At 45.7% G+C, this 15324-nt stretch overlaps 1 protein-coding gene across 7 annotated transcripts in view; it reads right to left on the reverse strand.

Annotated features, from left to right (window-relative positions):
• The window catches only part of MSANTD2 (Myb/SANT DNA binding domain containing 2), a 34184-nt gene extending 31252 nt beyond the window's left edge, over window positions 1-2932 (reverse strand). For 3 of the 7 annotated variants that reach the window (XR_003307931.1, XR_002730928.1, XM_023208541.1), the window contains exon 1: window positions 2132-2932. Coding sequence is in view for 3 of the 7 variants with exons in the window: in XM_023208541.1 (XP_023064309.1) it covers window positions 2132-2908 (777 nt within the window). In the remaining 4 variants the exon portion in view is untranslated. The remainder of the gene's footprint in view (window positions 1-2131) is intronic. The other 4 variants (XM_023208537.2, XM_023208536.2, XM_023208539.3 and 1 more) reach the window with 2 other exon arrangements.
• Window positions 2933-15324: the final 12392 nt, after the last annotated feature.

Here is a 15324-nt window from a genome sequence, read left to right on the forward strand (position 1 = left end):
GCCCAGGCTGGAGTGCAGTGGCCTGATCTCAGCTCACTGCAAACTCCGCCTCCCGGGTTTATGCCTCCCGGGTTTCCTGCCTCAGCCTCCCTAGTAGCTGGGACTACAGGCACCCGCCACCTCGCCCGGCTAGTTTTCTGTATTTTTTTTAGTAGAGACGGGGTTTCACCGTGTTAGCCAGGATGGTCTCGATCTCCTGACCTCGTGATCCGCCCGTCTTGGCCTCCCAAAGTGCTGGGATTACAGGCTTGAGCCACCGCACCCGGCCTAAAGTGCACTTCTAACTCTAGAAAAGGTCATGGATAGACGCTAACCAAGACAGTACAAAAACTCTCCCAAAAATTAAACCTTGGCTGGGCACAGTGGCTCACACCTGTAATCCTAGTGCTTTGGGAGACTGAGGCAGGACAGCTTGAGACCAGGGAGCTAAAACCAGCCTGAGCAACGTAGAAGACCCTGTTTCTAAAAAAAAAATTTTTAAGGAGCCAGGTGTAGTGGGGCATGCCTGTAGTCCTTGCTACTGGGGAGGATTGTTCGAGCCCAGGAGTTCTTCAGGTTGGGCAAGAAAGAGAGAGTCTGAGCCCAGGAGGACTTCAGCTTGGGCAAGAGAGGGAGATTCTGTCTCTAAATATACATAAATAAAAGTTAAAATTTAACCTTAATGACTCTGAACAAATGAGATTCAGAGAAGAGCAGCCTTGTCCTGTTAGCTACTACTTTAATGTCCTTGTCAAAAAAAAAAGGGAGAGCTTAAGAAGTCCCAAAGATACAAGTTATCAAATACACTAAATTAGTAATGGAGTAATTAATGGGTGGCAAATTGCTTGAACAATAGAAGGTTTTAAATATCTTAGTTTCTGGACCAAGTTTTCTAAGCAACAACATCCCCAAAGAAATACCACTGGAGCCAAGACCTGGAGAACTTTGGTGCAATCTCCCTCCTTTAGCTTACTCTAACTCATGATTGCGCCTATTAGACTTTATTCTTGTTCTTTAGTGTGATCATTCTTATTTATGATTGTTCTTGGTGGCTTTTATCCCCCCTCAAGAAGTTCCCAGAAAAAGTGCCAGCTGTATCAGAAAAGAAGTGCACAGATAATAGGACTAAGTAGTATAAGCAGTTCAGTTAAACCTGGGAGAATCCTACCACAATCTTTTTAGCAGCCACTACAATGAGGAAATGGGCTTAACTAAAATACAACTCCTTATCTGCCAATAATACAAATATGAACGCCTGAAGTCAGCAGTAGTAGCAAAATCTTAACCTGGCTAAGATTTCTAGCCCAAATTAAACCTCTGCATTTAAACATGCAGGTACACAAGGATGGCCAGATGCACACTGAGAGTTCTACTTGTCACCACATCCGGCACAGTAACTGAAGCAGGGAAAAACTGGCTTTCCTGAAGGAGCTTCCTAAGAAACCGCAGGGCCTCAAGCCAATCTTAACTCTGGAGGCATCGACAATCCAAATTCCAGACCAACTCTTGGCCAAGCTAACTTTGATGGTGTCCACTAACTCCACGGTAACAATACACAATCCGGCTACAATCAAGCCTTTCCAATTCTCCAAAGCATCTCTAGTCTTACTCGTCCTTCGTAGCTCAAGATAGAAGCAAAGCGACTGACACAAAGGCCAGTCGTCCCAAGGCGCTTTTTCTATGGCTCCGCTACGGCCACTTATTAAATATTCCTAAACTGGGGGCTCAATGCCCCCTCTTCTGCCCTTCCTCAATCCCGCCCCGGCCGGTAAGCCTCTGCCTGGGAGCCCCTCCGCATGAAACAAAGCGAGGGGCCCCGGCGGTGGGGGCAAGAGGCGCCCGCGGCACGGGGACTGCCGCACGGCGCACAATGAGAAACTACCAACTTCAGAGCGCAGGAACATCCTCAATTGGCAAGAAAGAGGGGCGGCGGCAGGCACGCCCAACTTCAAACTCAGGAAACCTACGGGCTGGCGGCCATCTGGGAAAAAGCCCCCTTCCCAGGGAGAGAAGAAAAAGGCGGAGGAGATGCGAATCGCCCACCGGGCCCCGGAGGGGAGCCCTGCCCTCAGACCGGCCCCTGCCCCCGAGGCCCGCTTCCCCGCCTTCTCTCTGCCTCTGGTTCGCTGCCCCAGGCCGGGCGGCCGGTTACCTTGATGCGCTCCCGGCACTGGGACGGGGTCCGCTCGTAGCCCAGCTCGGCCAGGGCCCGGGACACGCGCTCGTACATGGCTGGCCCGGGGGCCTTGCTGCCGAACACCGTGCCGGCTCCCTCCAGCTGCTGGTACCGCGCCTCCACCAGCCGCTCGTTGCCCCACACTGCGATGAGCGCGTTCGTCTCGGCCGGCGTCCACGACATGCCCCGGCAAGCGGCGGCGGCGGCTGCCGCAGCCCCGCCACCGCCGCCACCAGGGGAGAAGGAGACCGAGGACGAGGCGGCGCTGCGGCCCCCCAGCCCCAGCCCGAGACCCCCGGACGCCGCTGCCCCCGAGCCCGCCGCACTGCCCGGCCCGAGCGGGGAGGCACCCCGAGGCGTGGAAGGGTCGGACAGCGATGGATTTCCGTCGCTCAGGCCACCAGGAGAAGCCGGGGAGAGCACCTCCATCTTCGGGATTTTTAGCGGCGAGTTGGCGGGCAGCTCCGAGCCACAGGGCGCAGCCATCTTCCAAGCGGCCGCCGCTGCACCGCCCGGAAGTGACGTGCCCGCGCATCCGGCCACCGCGGTCTCTGGGGCTGCCCTCGGGCCTGGCTCGCCCGCGGGCGGGTGGCTCCGGGTCCCTGCTGCCGAAGAAGTGGCTGCCGGAGGGAGGTCGTCTAGCCCTCTGGGCCTTTCTCCGCGAGCCCTCCCACGCCGCCCGCTCCTCTCCCGGGGCGAAGGGCGGGGACGAGGCGCGCCGAAGCCCCGAGCTGAAGAGAAGGGTGGGGGCATGAGGGCGCTGGAGTGAGGAACAGATTGGAACCTTCCCACTTCCTCTCCAATCTCAGCCCCCGGGAGGAGGGGTGAGGCCCGCGAGGGGGCCCGGAGTTAAGGAGGAATTGACCATTTCTCTTTCCTGTCTCCCCCGCCTCTGCCCGTCTTCCCTCTAAGCCGGCCTCTAGGTGCAGAAGCTGACGTCCAGGATGGGGACCAGGGAAGCCTCTGGAGGGTATATCCGGGAAGGCACCAAGGCTGAAGGGAGAGCGGTTCTGGGGAGGGCTTCAAAAAGCAGATATGGACCAGTGTAGAGTTCTTATGCTGTAGCTTTTCAAGAACCCCAATCTCATTAATTAAAGAACAGCAACTGTTTAATTCCAGTTATAAACTGCTGTTTTCCAGTTTGGGCAGGTGTGACCGTTTGTAGAATAGTTAGATCACATAGTCTTTATTGTGTTGGTACAGTTGTCTATAGCTTGAACATGTAAAAACTCCTGAGCCCAGCAGAAAAGTTACTTTCCAATACCATTCTCCATCCTCCCTCGTTTGGAAGCTGCATCGTTTTCCCGGTTTTTCATACTCAAGGAACACTGTCAATTATGACAGCTCAGTGACCTCTGGGAATGAATTAGTGTATTAGTCAGTCCTGAACGTTCCTTAAAGTGCTGAAACTTAACAGTAGCACGCCACATCCAGTACACAGCTGTACCGTATTTCCATATTTTTCAAAGCTGAAAATCTTAATTATATATCCTGGATCATTAACTTAAAAACCTCAGCGGATTTTTCTTTCACAGCAGACATAACTGAGGATGCTGACCAATGAGTGCGAATAAACTATGCAATGTTTTTAAAAATAACAAATGTATGTTAGGTTTTTCTAAAGCTGAGGTCAGCTACATTTTGGGGGGTTATGTGCTTTTTTAAATTATTGTTTTATTTCAATCGATTTTTGAGGATAACAAGTGGCGTTTGGTTACATGAATAAGGTTTTTCGTGGTGATTTCTGAGATTTTGGTGCACCCGAGCAATGTACACTGTACCCAATGTGTAGTCTTTTGTCCCTCACTACCCCCCCTTACACCCGAGCCCCCAAAGTCCAATGTATCATTGAGACCAGCTAAATTTTTTAACTCTGAGACTCACTGGAGAGAATGACTACCATTGGGTGTTGCTAAAAAGCCAAAGGGTTAAGCAATAGGGATGAAGTAGAGGAGGAGATAATTGTCTTCGTATGTCATATGAAAATGCGACCATAGTTTATAAGCTAACAGAAGAAGCCTAAGGAAGTTCCTGAATTTATGATACCCTCTTCCGTTTTTTCCAAAGAAATATGCAATCTAGCACCTCAGTTAATATGGACTCTAAAGTCAGATTGCCTGGCTTCAAATTCCAGTTCTGTGACTTTAGCAAAGTTACTTAACCAAGCTCTCAGTACCTTGTTTTCTTCATCTATAAAATGAGGATTACGTCACAGCATTGTAGAGAGAACTGAGTTAATACAGGTAAAGTCCCTAGAATGGTGCCTGGTTCACAGTAAACATTGTGTGAGGACTGTAATAGAATCTGAAACATCTATCAAAACAAAATTAACTCTCATTCAGCCCAGTGATAAAATTTTTAATGTCATAAGGTATTTGCTGTGTATGAAAGGGAGAGTTGTGCCTAAATCATATACTAAATCAGAGATTCCAAAGAGTTGTATGTGTGTATGTGAGACAGGGTCTCACTGTCACCCAGGCTGGAGTGCAGTGGTGTGATCTCAGCTCACTGCAACCTCTGCTGCTAGGCTCAAGCGATCCTCCCACCTCAGCCTTCCAAGTGGCTGGGACCACAGGTATGTGCCACCACTCCTGGCTGATTTATGTATTTTTTGTAGAGATGGGCTTTCACCGTGTTGCCCGGGCTGGTCTCAAACTCCTGGACTCAAGTGATCCCCCACCTTAGCCTTCCAAAGTGCTGGGATTACAGGCATGAGCCACTGCACCCAGCCCTCCAAAGAGTTTTTAAATTACCACTTTAACCTTATCTCATTGTCCCACAAGTCTGAAAAAAAAAAAAAAAAAACCCTCCTCCTATTATCATGGGATCCTTGGGATGTCGCTTTGCCAGCCGGAAATCTCTGTGGCTGGTGGTGCCTTTGCCCAAGTTTTGCTTGGGCCCACTGGGCTCCTTCTGCCCACCCAGCCTGGCAGGCTGCACTCAGCTCATGCTATCAGCCCGGATCCCATGCCTGCCAAGGGTAAGCCAGGCACAGAGAGCAAGGGGGGCATGAGTGAGTGTGGGGTCTGGCCACTGCACATAGCCAGGCACATCAGCTAGGGCAGGTTGGGCAGCTCCAGGAGCCAGCATCGGCACTGGCTCCCTGTGAGGCTGCAGCTGGACCAGGCATACTGCAAGCACCTTCCACTGCTGGTACCAGGGAATGTGGTGGCTCCCAGAAACTTGGAGACACCAGGAACTGCAGAGTCCCAAAGAGGATGTCACAGCCCTGGCTTGGGGAGTTCCTAGGTCTGGGCTACCCAAAGAGCCACAGCTCTTCTCTCCTCTCTTCTCTCCTTGTCATCCACAACATGGCAAATGAGATGTGTATTTCAGCCCTATTTATGTTACAGCTCTTTCACTTCCACCATTCAGCAGGTCCCAAATTCTTGTCCCTCATCCAGGAAGAATGAGGTATGCAGACAATTGGAGGGTGAGCAAGGCAAAGAGGTGCTTTATTGAGTGACAGTACACCTCTCAGAAGACCCAAAGTGGATGACTCCTTTCTGCAGGCAGGTTGTCCCAATGAGTGCAGCTCTCAGCGGAGAGGAGAACTGGAGTAGGTAGCTCCTATCTGCAAGCAGGTCATCCTGTTGTCTGCCTGGGTCTGGCTGAGTCCTTGGTTTTTATGGGCTTCAGAGGGGAGAAAGTGCATGCTGATTGATCCATTGGTAGCCATAGGGCCCAGAAAAAGCGTGATAGCTTCTCACTCTGGTCCACAGAACTGGCAGCCCAGCCCCTAGGCTTCAGGTCGTCCCTGGTTTGAAGGTGGGGGCTTCATCAAGACCTACCCCTTTCTACCCAGGAGACTACCTCCTGCCACTGTCAACCTGCTGTCCGCAGCATCCATGGCACCCAGGCTGTTTGTGTTGAGGGGTGTCTGCAGGCCCACACTGAGCTGCCCTCAGCCTCCCTCCCATGCTTGTTGGTGTCCAAAGTCCAAAGGGGGCTGAGGGAGTAGGGGGCTGGCATGTCAGCACTGCCCTGAGCGCAAGCACGCCTGGCCAGGTCGCAACAGCACTTGAGCTCGGCCTCAACTTTGCTCCAAAATCAGAGTGGGCATGGGGAGTGGGGAGAGGCCAGGCAGTGGGATCAGGCACTTCTGAGCCTGCAGGGGCAGGAGCTTCCTAGGTCTCTGAGAGTACAGGGATGCCCAGGTCTGCAGCTGTGGCTGGGTGGCTGCAGCTGTGCCTGGGGGGGGCGGGGCTCCTGCCCTGCCATCTTGGAAGCAGGCAGGGCTCCTGCCTGTTCCCTGCTCCAGCTGGTTCTCTGGAGCACACAGCCTGGCCGCAGCTGGCGTCTTTGCAGCAGCCACTCCAGACAGGACATTGCTGTCATCACTATTGCCTAGTTTTGGATGATTCTCATATCAACCCTGAATCATACAGGAAGACTTCCTAAATAACATGGCTTGATTGAGAAGTCTCCCTTCCCACAAACTTCTGTTTCTAATCATTATTTCTATATTACCCCTTCCCCATCTCATTCCCATACCCATCAGTCTATGTAATGATAAAAAGTTGTAACAAAAATGAAATTTCCAGCAACATCCTAAAGTTAAAACTAAGCGAATACTGTAAAAGCTATTAGTATTTATTGCATACTATATAGGCACTGCCAGATAGCCACAATCATGTATTTGTCATATTGGCTTACCATGGCTGATCCTGGATTTTGGGGGATGTGTGAGGTGCCTGCTCAAGACTTCATAGCCCAGTCAATTTATGGATTGTCTACTGTGTTTGAAGTAGTGTGGTACGCCTTTAATTGTGGATCTAAGTGATATAAGTAAATAAAAATCTATTTGAGAAGTAATGTATGAAATGTCTTGAAAATAATATAATGTGCAAAAGAGAATAAAACAATACATACTCATCTTCAACCTGTAAACTGTCAACTACTCCCTTTAATTATGTCATCCTTCATTCACTTCCTGCACAATCTGTGTCAAGTGTTGGTTTTTCCAGCTTTTCTATGTCTTCCCTGAGGTAGTTGGACAGAAGTCCTCCATCTAATACCTACTCACACAACCTAGCACCTCACATTCATGTTTTCTGTTTTAAAAGCTTTGTTAATTCTGTTGCGTGCTCTAGCCTTATGTTTTATGAGTCAGTGTATTTGTTTTGTTATTTCCTTCACATTCCACATCAAGCCCTATTGCTTCTATCTCTGAAATATTTCCTAAATCTGACCACTTCTCAACCCTAGTCCAAGCCTCCACCCTGTCTTTACTCAACAACTGGACTTCCTGCCTATACACTTGCCTGCCTACACAGTAGCCACAGTGAACTTGGTTTTTAAAAACTTTTTTTTTGTGAAATATGCATATAGAGGAGTACATAAAACATATATGTACAATTATATGAATTATTATAAAGCAAATGCCACATAAGCTCCATCCAGATCAAGAAACAGAATATTTCCAAAACTCTAGAGGTCTTGCCCCAGTCACCCCTTCCCAAAATTGCCCTCATCACCCTTATAAAGATAACCACACTCCTGACTTGTCTTTCTTCATAGTTTTATTATTTTATAATGCATTGCTAAATACTAAAGTTTTCCCTGATCTTGAACTTTTTATAAATGAAATTATGTAATATGTATTGTGTCTGCTTAATTGAATATTGTTTTTAAAAAGTAAGGTTCAGGCCAGGCATGGTGGCTCATGCCTGTAATCCCAGCACTTTGGAAGGCGGAGACAGGCAGATTACCTGAGGTCAGGAGTTCGAGACCAGCCTAGCCAACATGGTGAAACCCCGTCCCTACTAAAAATACAAAAATTAGCTAGGTGTGGTGGTGGGCACCTGTAATCCCAGCTACTCGGGGGGCTAAGGCAGGAGAATTGCTTGAACCTGAGGGTGGAGTTTGCAGTGAGCAGAGATCGTACCATTGCATTCCAGCCTGGGTGACAAGAGCAAAACTCTATCTCAAAATAAATAAATAAATAAATTATGTATGTGTATGAGGCTGTAGGTTATTCATTTTTTTTTTCTATAAAATGCTCTTTTGTGGATATGTCACTTCTTTTTTCTTTTGAGACAGTGTCTCATTCTGTCACCCAGGTTGGAGTGCAGTGGCACAGTCACGACTCACTGCAGCCTCAACCTCCCTGGCCTCAAGTGATCTTCCCAGCTCAGCCTCCCAAGTAGCTGGGACTACAGGTGTGCACCACCACACCTGGCTAATTTTTAACATTTTTGTAAGGCAGGATCTACTATGTTGCCTAGGCTGAACTCCTGGGCTCAAGCAATCCTCCCACCTCCACTTCCCAAAGTACTGGGATTATAGGTGTGAGCCACTATGTCCAGCCAGATATACCACATTTTATTTATCCATTCTACTGTTGAATTTTTGGGTTGTCTCAAATTTGGGATATTATGAATAATGCTGCTATGAACATTCTTGTACACATCTCCCAGGTCATATGTCCAAGTATTTCTATAGCTCTCTCCCTCTTTCCCTCCTTCCCTCCGTTCCTCTCTCCCTCCCTCCCTCACTTCTTTCATTCCTTCCATCCATGTTAATACAAAATTATTCCAACTCCATTTATTGGAAAGACTATCCTTTCCTTCCGTTTTTTGTAATGTCATCTTTGACATAAACCAAGTGGCTGGGCCAGGCACAGTGGCTCATGCCTGTAATCCCAGCACTTTGGGAGGCCGAGGCAAGTGGATCACTTGAGGTTGGGAGTTCAAGACCAGCCTGACCAACATGGAGAAACCCTATCACTACTAAAAATACAAAAAATTAGGTGGGCGTGGTGGCACATGCCTGTAATCCCAGTTACTCAGGAGGCTGAGGCAGGAGAATTGCTTGAACCTGGGAGGCAGAGGTTGCAGTGAGCTGGAATAGCACTGTTATACTCCAGCCTGGGCAATAAGAGCGAAACTCCATCTCAAAACAAACAAACAAATGAAAAAAAACAAAAACAAAAACAAAAAAATAAAACAAGTATCTCTATATGCAGGGGTGTGTTTCTGGGCTCTTTCTTCTATTACATTGGTCTATTTGTCTATCCATTTTTCTGTTTGTGTTGCTTATGATAATATCACACTGCTTTAATTACTGTGAGTTTATAATAAGTCTTATGTCAAGTACAGCAAGTGCTTCCTTCTCACCCTCTTGCTTTTCCTCCTCCTCCTCCAAGAGCAGCTTGCTATTCTTAATCCTTTGCATTCTCATATACATTTTAGAATTAGTTTGTCAAGTTCTGCAGAAAAAACTGTGGTTATTTTGAATGGTATTGCCTTGAATCTATGGACCAATTTGAGAACTGACATTTGTACAGTAATCACCCTTAGAGTCCTTGGAAATGGTATAAACCTTCATTTATTTAGTCTGCAGTCTCTCAATAAAGTTACATAATTTACTTCATAAAGGTCTTACACATTTTTGTTCAGTTTATTCCTAGGTAGTTGAGTTTTTAAAAATGTTTTTGTAAGTGGTATCATTTTTAAATTTTCTTTTATTTCTTTTTTTTCCTTTTGAGATAGGGTCTTGCCCTGTCACCCAGGCTGGAGTGCAGTGGTGTGAACTTGGCTCACTTCAGCCTCAACCTCCAGGCGCTCAACCAAACCTCCTGCCTCAACCTCCCAAGTAGCTGGGTCTACAGGCATGCACCAATACATCTGACTAATTTCTAATTGTTTTTGCTGGTATATAAAAATACTAATTGATTATCTTATTTTTTATCTAGTAATCCTGATGGAGCAGTTGATTAAAATTGTATATCATTGCACGTCATTCTCTTTTTAAAAATCCAAGCCTAGTGAGACCCTGTCTCTACAGAAAGTTTTTAAAAAAAAAAAATAGCTGGGCATGGTGGTGCACATCTGTACTTGCAGCTACTCGGGAGGCTGAGGTGGGAGGATTGCTTGGGCCTGGGAGGTTGAAGCTGCAGTGAGCCATGATTGAGTCACTACACTCCAGCTTGGGTGACAGAGCAAGACCCTGTTTCAAAAAAAAAAAAAAAAAAAAAAATCCACCAATGGCTTTCCCTTGGAATGATATAATCCAAACTCTTTGCCATGACTGTGGTGGCTTTAAAACATGTCTGCACACTGTTTGACAGTCTCCCAGGAAGAAATTAATTGAGTCTATACTTCCTCCCCTTGAATGTGGGTGGGTCTTGGTGACTACCTTGATAAACCGAATGTGATACAGGTGACACGGTGACTTTCAAGGCTAGATTTGAAAATACCCTGCAGCTTCTGGCAGTTTCTCTTGAGATACTTGCTGGAAAAGATTTCATCCACCATGTAAGAAGTTAGGCTATCCTACGTGTACGTGGAGAGACCACAAAGAGAACAAAGCAGATAGCCAATGAGCCAGAAATATTCCAGCCTCCAGTTGTTTTTCTACCTACTCCAGGCTCCAGACTTGTGAATGACGAAGTGTTGAGATGACCCCAGCCCCAGCCACCACCTGAAGACAACCATATCAGAGATCCTAAGAGCTGCCTAGCTGACACCAAGCACCCCCCAGATTTACGAGCAAAATGAATTATTGTTGTATGTTCTAACCCATTAAATTCTGGGGTATTTGTATGTAGCAATGGATATTTGGAACAACAATCTGTAAGGCCCTTTTTACTCTGAGCTTAACTTACTGTGCAAACTTCATCTACCACCTCAACTATGCTCCAGCCACCCTGACCTCATCTGCCCCATCAAGCGAGCCAGACTTATTTCTGTTTTGGAGCATTTGGAGTTGTCATATCTCCTTATCTTAGAACACTCTTATCTTAGCTCTTCCAGTGACAATTCCCTTCTTGTAATTCATCTCCTCAAATGTCACCTCCCCAGAGAGGCCTGTTACCATTTTGTCAACAGCACTTATTTTCAGAAAACATTCATTTATGCATATTAATTTTTTTCATGTATTTATTGTCTGCATTTTCTTTCTAGAATGTAAGCCATTTGAAGCCGAGGACTTTGTCCGTTTTGTTCACTTCCAATAGATCCAGCACTTAGAAGAATGCTGGGCAGGCTTTCCCCACCAACCAAGATGGAATAACAGGGAAAATTCTTCTTCAATATTTTCTTCTTCTTCAATTATTCTATCTTCAATAATTGGAAACCCAGACAAAGTTTATGAAACCCGGTTTTCAAGACATAGGACATCAGACCATCAAGGACAGTAGACGCTGAGTTGGGAAACAAACAAGGTGAGTACTGCAATTGCCCAACATTACTAGCTAGAAAGAGTTTCCTGACCATGGCAGAGGAAGGAGGATCCTGGGAGGTTCTGTGGTGTCCCTGAGTTGAGGAGACAAAGTTGAAATTCCAGAGTGGCCAAGGCACCTGGAGTTTGTAGAGCAGAGTATCAGAGAGAAAATAGACGCACAGAGAAAACCTCAGAGATCTGCAAAAGATCTCAGCTCTTCAGCTGTGCACGTATCAGTACATGCATGTGACAAAGCACCCCAAGGCCAGGGGAAGAATCACCTGAAAGTATGAAGGGAAGAATACATGGAGCACGTACAAACCAGGAATAATTTCTGTTCTCACCAAATTGGAAGACCCCATAGATAAGGGGCATTAGGCAGAGCAGGGGTCCCCAACCTCCAGGGGCACTGACACGTACTGTCCACGGCCTGTTAGGAACTGGGCCACACAGCAGGTGGTGAGTGGCAGGCTAGCCAGCAAACCTTCATCTGTATTTATATCTCCCATCACTTGCATTACTCCCCATCACTTGCATTACCAGCTGATCTCCACCTCCTCTCAGATCAGCAGCAGCATTAGATTCTCATAGGAGCACGAACCCTACTGTGAACTGCACGTGCAAGGGATCTAGGTTGTGCGCCTTTTATGAGAATGTAATGCCTGATGATCCGAGGTGGAGCTGACCCAGCATTGCTAGGAGGTAGGTATTTTGTTGCTAGGGAGTGACCGCAAATACAGATTAACAGCAGAGAGGGTTGACCGCACAGAGACCAAAATAAAACAGTTGCCTGCAGACTCATATCAAAACCCTATCAGTGACCGGCAAGTGACAATTAAGCTGTATCTGGTGGCAGACTTTATAGAGGCAAGTGAGTCGATGTATTTCAATTGCACAGCTCTGTCTGGTGGCAAGTTTTAAGTCAGAATCTGACACTTAATTTAGTCTGTGCATGGCCTGCCCATTATTTTATTTACCACTTCTGTCCGCGTCTCTTTCCTGCACTGCACACTTGTCTCAGTCATAGTTTTGATAAGCCACAAGCTAACCCTAGCTAAAATGAGTAAAAGCAAACATCACTGGAGAGCTTCTTTGAAAAGTCAGAGAGACCCAATGATGAGCAGAAGACTCTAAGACTGCCAGCAAAAAAAGCTGCACTTAAAAGAAAATACCAGGCTAGGTGTGGTTGCTCACACTTGTAATCCCAGCACTTTGGGAGGCTAAGGCAGGTGGATCACTTGAGGCCAGGAGTTTGAGACCAGCCTAGCCAACATGGTGAAACCCATGTTTCCAAAAAGTAAAAAAGTTAGCCAGGCATGGTGGTGCATGCCTATAATCTCAGCTAATCAGGAGGCTGAGGCAGTAGAATCTCTTAAACCCAGGAGGCAGAGGTCATAGTGAGCCGAGACTGTGCCACCGCACTCCAGCCTAGGTGACAGACCAAGACTGTGTCTCAAAAAAAAAAAAAAAAAAAAAAAAAAGGAAATGCCAAAAGTTCTACTTAAATTATGGGTTAATTGCAACAGGTGATTCACATTCTTTTAGCCCACTTTGTATGTTATGTGATCACCCGCTATTCAAGGAAGTGTAAAAACTTCAAAACTGCTTCACCACCTGGAGACCAAGCACCCTGCATTACAAGGCAAGTCTTTGGTGTTTTTCTAAAGAAAAAACATGAACACGGAGAACAGAAGTAATTATTGAAGGCCACCACTTTGTTAAGTGTGTCTGTACTGAGAGCATCGTTCTTAGTGGCTAACCATGTTATTAAAGCTAAGAAGCCCTTTAGTATTGGTGAAGAGTTGATCCTGCCTGCTGCTAAAGACATTTGTCATGAACTTTTAGGAGAGGCTGCTGTTCAAAAGGTGGTACATGTTCCTCTTTCAGCTAACACTATAACTAGAAGAATGGATGAAACAGCAGAGAATATTGAGGCACAAGTGTTAGGATTAATGAGCCTCCGTGCTACACAATCCTCAAAAGGGTTTTGTCTCAGAAATAGACTCATACATATGTGATTAATTATTTTCAACAGTGGTACAAAGGCAAGTCAGTGCAGAAAAAATAATCTCTTCAACAAATAGTGCAGGAACAATTGGATATCCATAAAATGAACTCGGATCCACGGTTTGCACCATATGCAATAATTGACTCAAAATAAGTGTAGGTCCTAGATCTAAATGTAAAAACCTGAAACTCTAAAATGTATCAGAAAAAAATGGGGTAAAATCTTTGTCGTCTTGGATTAGGCAAAGACATTTTCTTGTGTTTGTCGGTAAAGAAACCTTTAATGAGAGTTCAAGGTGTAAGAGGAGGACCTTGTAGAGAGCCAGCGCTTAGCCCCAGCCTCCTCATATGTACATGGCTCTGTAGAGGTTCTCCAGACAGTGCTGCTGCTGCTGTTTTGAGCCTTATCTCCTCTGTACTCCTCACAAGTGTCATTATCAGCAGACAGCTCCTGGCAGCATAAGGGACAGAGATCTGTCTTGCTTAGCCAGGGCACATTGCAGTTAGAATGGAAAAGTTAATGGCAAGGCATCCCAACGACAGTCGCCTCCTCGAGCTCAAGCACATGGGGCACTTGTGTGTGTCTCTCAGCCTGAGAGCTCCTGATAACTGTCCTGGGGAGGTTCCCAACCACACTGTCTTGGCAGCTGGTGGAGGCAGGTGGTGATTCCTATCTACTACCATCCCCAAGTCTTCAAAATCCGTCCTGTTGAAAAGTGATCTTGTGAGCTCCAGCATCATGTGGGTCAGGGTCTCCCACTTGGGGTTCAACAGCTTGCAGTCTTGTTCATTGAAACAGGCTGTCATGGTTGCTCAGCTCTGTGACATAGCTCTCGGACCAGCAAAGATATTAGGTCTGACACCAAAAGCACAATCCATAGAAGAAAAAGGATGGATACATTGGACTTCATTAAAATTAAGAATGTTTTCTCCTTGAAAAACAGGGTTAAGAGAATAAAAAGACAAGCCACAAACTTGGAAAAAAAGTAACTGTAAATTACATACCTGATAAAGTGCTTGTACCCAAAATATGCACAGGAATCTCAAAACTCAATAATAAGAAAACAATCCAATTTAAGAAATCATTTTAACATGCATTTTACAAAAGAAGATATACAGATAGCAAATAAGCCCACAAAAAGATATTGAATATTATTGACCATTGGGAAAATGCAAATTAAAACAAAATGAGATACACTACACACCTATTAGAATGTCTAATATTAAGAAGACTAACCCATACTAACTGATGAGGATTTGGAGCAACTGGAACTCTCACACCCTGCTGGTAGATAAATGCACAACCACTTTGGAACACAGTTTGGCAGTTTTTAAAAAAGTTAAACATACATCTGCCTTATGCCCCAGCCAGACAATTTTTAGACATTTCTTAAGGGAAATGAAAGCATATGTTCATTCAAAGATACACATGCATATTCATTGCAGCTTTATTTGTAATAGCCAAAAACTGGAAACAGCCCAAATGTCCAGCAACAAAAGAATGGATAAACAAATTGTGTTATGTTTACTACCTAGCAGTTGAAAGAAATAAACCACTGACACACACAAGCTGGATTAAAAAAGAAGAGGGAATGAATTATTGATACATGTAATAAAGATTACTCTCAAAATAATTATGCTAAGTCAAAGAAGTCAGACCCTGCTCCCTGAGAGTATGTACTTCCTGATTCAATCTATATACAATTCTATAAAATGCAAATTAATATATGATAATAAAAAGTGATTGCCTAGAAATGGTGAGAGGCCAGAGGGGCCAGAATCAGCTAGGATTACGAAGATGCACAAGGAAACTTTTGAGGGTGGTGGATATCTTGAGGGTGGTGATAGTTTTACAGTTGTATGCCTATGTTAGAAGTTATCAAATTGTATACTTTAAGTATGTATGTACACTTTGTTGTATATTAATTATGCCTTAATAAAGTTATTATAAAAAGTAGTTCCAGGCAATAGTAGGCACTCAATAAACATTTGTAAAC

Source organism: Piliocolobus tephrosceles, chromosome 13 (assembly GCF_002776525.5).
Source record: "Piliocolobus tephrosceles isolate RC106 chromosome 13, ASM277652v3, whole genome shotgun sequence".
Taxonomy (NCBI): Eukaryota; Metazoa; Chordata; class Mammalia; order Primates; family Cercopithecidae; genus Piliocolobus; species Piliocolobus tephrosceles.